This window comes from Lactuca serriola, chromosome 5 (genome assembly GCF_051521515.1).
Source record: "Lactuca serriola cultivar US96UC23 chromosome 5, Lser_US96UC23_V15, whole genome shotgun sequence".
Lineage (NCBI taxonomy): Eukaryota > Viridiplantae > Streptophyta > Magnoliopsida > Asterales > Asteraceae > Lactuca > Lactuca serriola.
In genome coordinates, this window is record NC_136412.1 from 181060367 (window position 1) to 181070515 (window position 10149).

At 42.2% G+C, this 10149-nt stretch overlaps 1 protein-coding gene across 1 annotated transcript; it reads left to right on the plus strand.

Moving 5' to 3' along the window:
- The first annotated feature begins 5911 nt into the window (after positions 1 to 5911).
- LOC145053350 (ABC transporter G family member 1-like) lies at positions 5912 to 9508 on the plus strand. The gene is made up of 8 exons (XM_079001391.1): positions 5912 to 6239; positions 6352 to 6431; positions 6647 to 7111; positions 7207 to 7293; positions 7627 to 7743; positions 7828 to 8025; positions 8556 to 8642; positions 8739 to 9508. Exons 1-8 carry the CDS (start codon positions 5966 to 5968, stop codon positions 9369 to 9371), a joined length of 1941 nt encoding a protein of 646 aa, XP_078857517.1. The 5' UTR covers positions 5912 to 5965; the 3' UTR covers positions 9372 to 9508.
- The last annotated feature ends 641 nt before the right edge of the window (positions 9509 to 10149 follow it).

The following is a 10149-nucleotide window of genomic DNA, read 5'->3' on the forward strand; positions in this document are numbered from 1 at the left end:
AAAGCCCTTACAGCCCTGCTGTAGACACTGCCTCACTCTAGCGGCCGAACAAAATGCTGATCCAGAACGTGTACCCTCGCCGTACACCGTAAGAACTCCCCCACTAGGGTCTCGTATGGTCACCAGCTGCCGCTCGTAGTCGATAATCGCACCGAATCTGCTCAACTAGTCCATGCCCACAATGACACAGACATCACCCATCGATATAGGAACCAAATCAATTGGGAACTCAACACCGAAAATCTCGAATATGCACCCACAGATCACCTCAGTGGCATATATTACCCTCTCATCAGCTATGGAAACTCTCAGAGGCCGACTCAACGCCTCACGACTAACACTGGTATGCTGACTAAAAGCCAAAGATACAAAAGACCGACTTGCACCCGAGTCAAATAACACCAAGGCAGGTACAGAATTCACAAGAAAAGTACCTACGCATAACATAATATAAGCATAATAACTCAACATCAAAATAATTACATGAAAGAATACATACCAGCCACGACATCAGGCGCTGCGTGGACCTCCTCCGCGGTCAACTGAAAAGCTCTCACTCATGCCCTCGGTGCCTCGGCCTTCACTGGTCGTCTCTCGGTAGCTCTGATGGTGGCAGGGGCAGATCCCTGAGGTGCTCCCTGTGCTGATCCCTGCAACTGCGGACACTCTGCGTTCCGGTGTTCGGTCTGGTTGCAGTGAAAACATACTGCAAACCCCTTGGTGCAGTCCTTGGCCATATGCCCCTCCTTGCCACATTTGTAGCAAGACACTGCTCTGCACACACCTTCGTGGCTCTTGCAGCACTTGCCACAAGTGCGGCTCCCTGGCTCCCTGATCTCGAATCGGCGGGCTTGGCCCGCTTGGCTACCGGCTGAGACTGCACCAGTCGCCGATCCCTCCCCTGAGACTCAGCCTCCTCCCTAGCCTGGGTCTCTAGCTCTATCTCCCTCTTCCGGGCATTTGCCTGAAGCTCGGCAAACGGCCGGTACGTCGAGTTCGCCACGAACTCACGTATATCCCTCCTCAGAATGCTCAAATATCGACTCATACGTGCCTACTCGGAGGACACATGCTCTGGGCAGAACATCGCCCGCTCATGAAACATCCTCGTAATCACCGTAACAGACTCAGTACCCTGCTTGAGGGTCAGAAACTCCTGGGCCAAACGCTCCCTCTCCACCTGGGGAACGTACTCATCTCGGAACATGGCAGTGAATCTCTCCCGGGTCACTACTGCAAGCTCAGCAGGCGTATAGTGCGCCGTCACAAATTTCCACCAGTCCTTCGCTCCCAAGTGAAGCCGGTTCAACGCGAACCAGACTCTCAAATGCTCAGGAGATGAGCAAGTGAAGAAACACCCCTCTATGTATGAAATCCACCTCATTTCCGCAATCGGGTCCTGAGTCCTTTCAAACTCTGGTGGTTTTGTGTTGCTGAACTCTCGGAACAGCAACGCATCACTACCCTGCGGCCTCGTCGCAGCTATAGATGTAGTGGCTGCAGCAACAGCAGCCTCGGAAAGAGCAGCATACTTCTCATCGAATGTCTCTATCAACGTGGTCTTGATAGACCTGAACATCTCTGGTATCTCTGCCCTGATGGCCGCAGCCACCTCCTCCTGGATGATCCTACGGATCTCCTCATCCCTCGTATCACTTGTCCCTAGCGTGTGGCGAGTCCCAACCATGATCTCTCCCTCTGAAATAAAATACAAGAATAATATCAGGGACTCGCTCGAGTATAATCACACTCGAGTACTCCATCCTATTTGTTCCTTGGTACTCCAAAGATTCTTACTTGGACTGTGCACTGACCCGGTGTCTTCAGTAGTAGGGGCCCAATACTACCGTCCACACCGCATCAGCATCCACCGCAAGTCCTCCTCCCAGAGTCCTAAGTCCCAAGCACTATACTCTCTCTAATCATATGATACTCGCAACAGATCTCTCAAAATCTCCTCGCTGCTACCTAACCACTTTGAAATATTCATAGCAGCAAGACTCCTAGACTCAGGCATCACATATCAGGCCACTCTAGTCCTAATAAGAATACCTAGTCTACTCTAGCATGCATATCATAGCTAATCAGATAACATATCACATCATATATTATAACACTTATAATGATGGTATTTTGGGAAATCACCGTTCGGGCGCAGGCTGTTCGTACACACGACTCTGCTCTATTTATCTCGCAAGTTCTTCTTTTGAAAACTTGTTCTATTATCAAATTTTTTTCTCAAATCCTCGGTTTTAGTTCAGATACGCCCGAAGGTGCACCCGAATCCCTCAAACCTAGGCTCTAATACCAACTTGTAACACTGTAAAAATTAAAACAATTTTTCACTTTTGAAAAAACACATTTTTAATTAAACCATTCATTCATAAAATATCATAACATCAAGTTCAAGTCACAAATGTCTTCCAAGATCAAAATACATCCAATCCCATATGTGTGTACGAATCAAGCCGACGCCTTCCCGTGGTCATTACTGGCACCTGAAACACATGACACTGAACACTGTAAGCATAAGCTTAGTGAGTTCCCCAAAATACCACACTAATCACATAATAGCCACTTGAGGCTGTAACTCTGTTGACCCTCTGGTCAATGTGTCTCAGTGGGGCCCTCCAACCCTAACTCTCTGTGGGCCCTCTGGCCCTAACTCTAAGGACCCGAAAGTCCCAACTCTGTAACTCTGAATCATGCATATCACATATCACAACAAATCACAACACATAATAACATGCAATCACACTGGCATATAACTCTATATTACTCTATCTCTGAACTCTATTACCACACTAGGTAAAGTATAGTGAGAAGACTCACCTCGGGTATCTCGGTAAATATCTGTCTCGGAATAAATGTGATCTAGCCTCCGCCTAATCACACAAAGTAACACACCCATAAATACAACTGAACTCAACCCTAAAGGTCAACATGGTCAACGGTCAACTTTGACCGGACTCGGCGAGTGCACTAGGGCGACTCGACGTGTCTATATGTATCCACTGACTCCCTTGGATCCTCTCTTGACACGTTGAGTACTTCCCTAACTCGACGAGTTCCACCTGGCATGAATCGCGGGGCCACCACGACTCAACTCGACGAGTCTCAAGAACAACTCGGCAAGTTCCGGCTTGACTCAGCCCCCCCCCCTTGACTCTCCTTGACTCACTGAGTCGACCCCTCAACTCGGCAAGACCACTCGCTCAGTGGTTACGGGCAAACTTCATGCTACTCGTCGAGTCTGTTCTTCAGACATATCTCATAACTCTAGGCCAATACTCTCATGAACCCTCATAAAGCTTAAGGAATAAAGCTTCTCTGGACCTTTATGGATCTCATCTCAAGCCTCATCACAAATAGGGACGAAATGGACATCAAATCTAACCAACAAAGGGGTCAAGAAACCCTAAACCCCCATGTTCATCATAACAACAGAAAAGGGAGCCAAAATATACCTCTACGATGATGCTCTGAGCTCCAAAATCGAAGGATGTCCACCTCCCTTGCCTTCTCTTAGCTAGAATCTCCTTTGCCTTGCGAAACAAAGCTTCAAAGATCAACAATGGCCTCCTCTCTCTCCCAAAACGCTCGAATCTCTTTAGGGTTTCTCTCTAGGGGTTGGTGGCTGCAAATGACGGCCATAAGCCCCTTTAAACAGGCCTCAAACCCTGGAAATTAGGGTTTCATTAAACAGCATGGACTCACCGAGTCCAGACGCGAACCTGCGCCCAAAACCGTAATCCTACTCGGCGAGTTTGGACTCCAACTCGCCGAGTCTCCTCACAAATCACCAAAAAATACAAGAATAAATAATACCTGGGAATCCGGGGTGTTACTGTTTTGGTTCAATGGCAACATCGGAAGGGGTCCGAGATGACTTGGGAGTCAGAGTCAGAGATGCGAGGGCTGCATCCAGAGTTGTTCGTGGAATAAGACTTCGGGGGCGAAGTCTGGCTCTAGTGGGGGAGAATTGTAACACCCCGAGATTCAGGTACATTTCTTTCATCCTTTTTTTTATTGATTGGGCATGTTTAGTCCTTGAGTGGTGGGATTGTAGCAAGTGAGTACGCTAGGCGTACCAGAGGGGTACACTGCGCGTACTCATGCGCTTAATTTGGACGCGGAGTCGCCAAGGTACGGTGGGCGTACCTAGAGTTACGCCGGGCGTACCCGGCCCAGGTGCAAAAACCCTAATCCATCTTGTGCACTATTTAAAGGGTGTTATGGCTCATTTCTCAGCCTCCATATTAGTGAGTGAAACCCTAAAAGAGAGCCTCATCGTCCTTAGTGTGTGAGAGTGCTGATTTGAGCTTTTTGGTGCTTTAGTGACTTGGTGAAGAAGAAGCAAGGGAGTTCTTGGAAGCTAAAGCTTGAGGTGCCATTTTGGATCTGAGATCTACAGAGAAAAGGGCTACACTTGGAGGTATAAAGTTCAAAACTATCCTCTTCTTTTGGTTGTTGTTGTATGTGCCCTTTATAGGGCTAAAAACCCCAAAGATGGAGACTATGAGTGTAAAGTGCTCCATGGTCCGAGATCTGTCCCCTTTCAGTGTTATTGGTGATTTAGAGCCATAAAGTTTCCATCTTGGATGTTAGTTTGAAGTCATGCATGTGTATTTAGCCTTCTAGAGTTGAAGGTTGGATCATTGTGAGAGTTGGTGACTTGTTCAGCCATGCAAAGGCTTAAAGTCATCAACTTTATGGATTAAGGGGCTTAGATGGGGTTAGATCTAAAATATGGACGTAGGTCTTAACTGTTTAAGACCTCAAGAGCTAAAGCGCTGAAGCAGGGGAGTACGCCAGGTGTAATCCCTAGTACGCGCCGCGTATTGGGTGGCGTTCCCCGATTCTGAGATGCAGCCGGGTACGCTCAGCGTACACATTTGGTACGTGCAACGTAAACCGGAGAGTTGACTTTTAGGGTATGGTCTATTGTGGGGCCTTTGAGTTATGAGAGGGGTAAAATGGTCTTTTACCCTTCTGAGAGCGTCATTAGAGAGCATAGTCTAGCCTTTGAGAGTTATATTAAATAGAGTGTTTATTTCATATGATTAGGTGGAGGCTAGGCCAGTATTTACCGAGTCAGAGATTCACCGAGATACCTGAGGTGAGTCTTCTCACTATACTTTACCTAGTGTAGTAATAGAGTTATGAGACAGAGTACTATAGAGTTATATGCCAGTGTGATTGCATGTTATTATGTGTTGTGATTTATTGTGATATGTGATATGAATGATTCAAAGTTACAGAGTTGGGACTTTCGGGTCCATAGAGTTAGGGCTAGAGGGCCCACAGAGAGTTGGGGCTGGAGGGCCCCACTAAGACACATTGACCAGAGGGTCAACAGACCTATAGCCTCGAGTGGCTATTATGTGTTAGTGTGGTATTTTTGAGAACTTACTAAGCTTATGCTTACAGTGTTCAGTGTTATGTGTTTCAGGTACCAGTGATGACCGCGGGAAGGCGCCGGCTTGATTCGTACACACACATATGAGATTAGATGTATTTTGATCTTGGGAAACATTTTGTGAAACAAAAACATGATGCTATGACATTTTATGAATGAATGGTTTTGTCAAAAATGTATTTACAAATGCGAAAAAATTGTTTAATTTTTTTTCGGTGTTACATTGCAGCTGCCCGCTTTGCCACCCCCATGTTTCAATGTTTTATAATATATTTGTAAATTTATAAGTTTTAATGAATAATTTTTTTCATAATTTTATTATTGTTTTGTTACTTGCTTTATAAATTGTTGTCGGTAGTTATATTGTATAGTTTTTTGTTTGTTGATGTGTTCGTGTTATAACCCCAAAAAGTTTGCTAAAAAAATCCATGATTATAGCTAGTTATAAATAGACATATAGCCCACACCAAGGACACAATTTACGAACTGCTCGAAAGTTACCCTTTCTCTCAATAATTATTTATTTTGCGATTTGATCTTGCATGCATGGGTAGTCAGGTACAAATCAATGGAATTAGTCTAGAACCAGACGTCAGAACTGTTGAGTGTGAGTTGGGTATTGTGTACGAAAGGAGGAGTTTAGCATACCTGACATGGGAAGAACTTAGAGTAGTTGTTTCAAGCTCAGAGTGGAATACAGGAAAAGATGGATGTAAATCTATACTTTCTGGTGTCTCTGGTTATGCTAAACCAGGAGAGATTGTTGCGATTATGGGTCCTTCTGGTTGTGGCAAATCCACTCTCCTTGATTCATTGGCTGGTATGTAATTCTCTAGTTTATCGTCCTTACATTTTTAACGCACTTGTATATGCATGTTGTTGTATATAAACGACACTATTTTAGATCATTTGGTGTTTAATATTAATTCTAGGGCGATTGGCTTCCAATACAAGGCAGACAGGACGAATTCTCATTAACGGACGTAAACAGAGGCTTACCTATGGCACACTGGTATGGAGCAATCAATCCTGCAGTGAATCGCTTTTTCCTTAATTATTTAATTAATTGATGAAAACATAATAAAGTACAAAAGTAATTATTTAATTAATTGATGAAAACATAATAAAGTACAAAAGTTTGCATCTTCTTTTCTCCCATATTTGAACTCACTTTTTACAAAGTCTAGAACTTATCTGGTTTCTTGATCTGCTTTATATTGTATATAGGCATACATGACTCAAGAACAAGTTTTGATGTGGACGCTAACTGTGAAAGAAGCCGTCTACTACTCAGCTCAACTCCAATTGCCTAAAATGATGCCAAGATCTGAGAAGAGGGAGAGAGCAGATAGAACAATAAGGGAGATGGGGCTCCAAGATTGTGTGAACACTAGAATAGGAGGCTGGGGTGTTAAAGGACTTAGTGGTGGTCAAAAGAGGCGCGTAAGCATCTGCTTAGAACTCTTGACACACCCCAAACTTCTGTTGCTTGATGAGCCTACGAGTGGTCTTGATAGCGCAACTTCATACCATGTCATGAACCAGATTGTCAAGCTCACTCGCCAATACCAGATGACGGTTTTAGCAGCAATCCATCAACCTAGTAGTCATGTTTTCCGACTCTTTGACAATCTTTGTCTTCTCTCTTTGGGGAAAACAATATACTTTGGTCCTACTTTGGCTGCAAATAAGGTTATATATATATCTTCATCATGTGTTTATGAAATATATTATAATATCAGAAGAAGTTTAATTTAATTATAACAACTATATATTGTTATTTTCAGTTCTTTGCAGTAAATGGTTTTCCTTGCCCAGATCTCGAGAGTCCTGCGGATCACTACCTTATGACTATCAACATAGATTTTAATGAGGTAGGTTACAGTTGTTCGATCTTTGTAATAAAAGATTGAGAAAACTAACTAAAAATAACAAAAAAATAAAAACATGTGGTCATGCGACATCATATTTCGAATATGCTAGAAGTCGGGACGACTGTAAAGGTCGCTATCTATTCAATTATCTGAGTGGTACTGATACTTCATAGATAGTCATAGAATTCAATATGACATCCTTGGTTTTAATTGAAACTTCATCTTACTGAATCATAAAGATCTTGTAAGATCGATGTTGATTCAATGATCGTGTTTTCTCACTATCAGGACCTGCTAGTAAATATAATCCCTTTCTTGCTGTAATAAAATCAGGACACTGTTAGTGAGAAGGTTCGTGATGAGCACGTAATCAACAAACTTGCTGAATCCTACAAGTCATCTGCGATGTATATGGAAGTGAAACGTGAAATATCCACGACATGTGGAGAGGTACATGATACTTGCTGTGTTCTTTCGTACGACAAAGGTTATATACATTATAGTAGAATATAACAAAAAAATGTGTTTTTATAGGAAGGAGACCTAATTCTGAGAGAAGGAAGGCTACAAGCCAATTTCATTACACAGTGCTCCGTATTATCGAAAAGATCATTTATAAACATGCACCGCGATCCAGCATATTACTGGTTGCGCCTTGCCTTATATATTGGGTTTGGTTTATCGCTAGGAACAGTCTTTTTCCAAATTGACACAGAATTCAGCTCCATACATGTAAGTTTTACGTTGGAATGGGTAACAACCCTACCCTAAAAGAGTAGGTTGATCTTTTTTTCATAATTTCACCACTTAATTACTTCTAGCTTTTTCGTAAAGCTCCCAAAAGCTCGCCCAAGCGAAAATCCTGTTTTTAATGACAAAACTTATAGTAGTTAAAGAAGTACCCGACAAAAATAGAGGCGTATCAGATTTTGATTTCCAGACTTTGTTCGGAATTGACTTTGATCTACAGTTTATTGGTATTCCAATCATGGATCTTTAAGGAAAATAGTAATGTCAGTTAACAGTAGGAAATCATTTGAACACTTTCGATGCTTGCTGAAAAGAATTTGGCATTTATAAAGTTTGATGAAGCAGTAGGGATTTTCGTTGCAATTTTATGTCGTTTGTTACAAAGTTCTATCAGCAATGTCATCGTTTAAAAAAAAACAAAATGTCGGTCAAGAAATTGTCTTCGGTTGTGTTTCTGTTCATTTGTTGAAATACGTACTAACACTAGTTTGTTTTGTTTCCTAATGGCACAGAATAGGGTTTCATTGTTCTTGTTTGTTTCTACATTCCTGACCATTTTAGCCATTGGCGGGTTCCCCTCCTTGGTGGAGGAAATGAAGGTCGGTTGATACATCTCATGTGTTCTTGTATAAAAAAAATGCACTTGAATTTGTTTCCTTTTGTAATAGCTATATCATAACTACATCTGCATATAGGTCTTTCAATGGGAAAGATTAGATGGGCACTACACGGTTGGATCATTCGTTATCAGCCATGCCATATCTTCAATGCCATACCTACTTCTCGTCTCTATAATCCCAGGAGCAATAACTTACTTTCTCATAGGACTTCAAAGAGAACCCAGATTATTCATTTATTTTGCGTTAGTACTCTTTGCATCAATGACGTTGGTTGAATGTCTTATGATGATTGTAGCTACCATTGTTCCAAATTTTCTCATGGGCATCATATTTGGTGCTGGAATCCAAGGATTGATGATACTAGGGGCAGGGTTCTTTCGATTGCCAAATGAATTACCCCATGTTTTCTGGAGATACCCTATGTACTATATTTCCTTCCACAGGTATGTATTACAAGGATTATACAAAAATGAGTTTGAAGGGCTAAAGTTCCCTGAGTATTCAGGAGGTCCTCCTACAATTGATGGTGAGACGATATTGAAAAGTGCATTGCAAATCGAGATGCGATACTCTAAGTGGATTGACCTGGGAATCTTGTTTGGTATGGTTGTTGCATACAGGGTTATACTCTTTTATACTATTAAAATAATAGAGAGAATGAAGCCTATTATTAAAGATTTTATGGTGTTTTCTATTTTTGGAAAGTAGAAATCCTTCTACAAAACCCCATATGTTGTTTGTTTCACATTCTATTCTCTATATGAATTGTTACATTCGTGAATGAGACAGAATAACGAATTCCATTGATTGAATGTAATGAATCTCGTACATGAGTACATAGTGGGAATATACAGTTACATTACAAGCTAACAACTTTCTAACAAACTTTCTCAACTAACTTCACTGACTAATTTAACTAACTAGAATGTACATGTAATGTTGACGTGTTGAATTTTCAAGTAACCTAACACCCCCCGCCCCCTCTCCTCCAAGCAGGAGGGTATGGAGATAAGCTCAGCTTTGAAGTACCCTAATAACGGCATGCGGAGTGCAGGAGGTAAACCCTTTGTAAGAACATCAGCCAATTGGTTATGGACACGAGAGAGAGAGAGAGAGAGAGAGAGAGGGGGGGAGAGAAAGAGAGAGAGGGGGAGGGAGGGAGGGAGAGAGAGAGAGAGAGGATTAAGTTTTGCTCAAACAAAGTGATAATAAAGTTCGATATGCTTGGTTCTCTCATTAAAGATGGGGTTATTTGCAATATAATGCAGCTTCATTGTCGGATTTCAAAGGAATTGGATTGATATCCTTGACTTGTAATCTATTTAAGAGTTGACTTAGCCATGATAACTTTGAAAAAATTCTTCTCATAAATTGGTATTTAACTTCGGACGAAGAAGAAGAAACGGTAACTTGCATCTTTGATTCCCATGAGATAGGAGTAGCCAGTATGAATCATAATATGCTTTACGGTGAAAACATCGTTTGT

What these genes read in the sequence shown, in the direction of transcription:
- LOC145053350 (XM_079001391.1), top strand. Translation starts at nt 5,966, where the DNA reads ATGGGTAGTCAGGTACAAATCAATGGAATTAGTCTAGAACCAGACGTC. An exon ending in TCTCCTTGATTCATTGGCTG is followed by an intron (nt 6,240 to 6,351) that starts GTATGTAATTCT and finishes TATTAATTCTAG; the next exon opens with GGCGATTGGCTTCCAATACA. An exon ending in CCTTGGTGGAGGAAATGAAG is followed by an intron (nt 8,643 to 8,738) that starts GTCGGTTGATAC and finishes ATCTGCATATAG; the next exon opens with GTCTTTCAATGGGAAAGATT.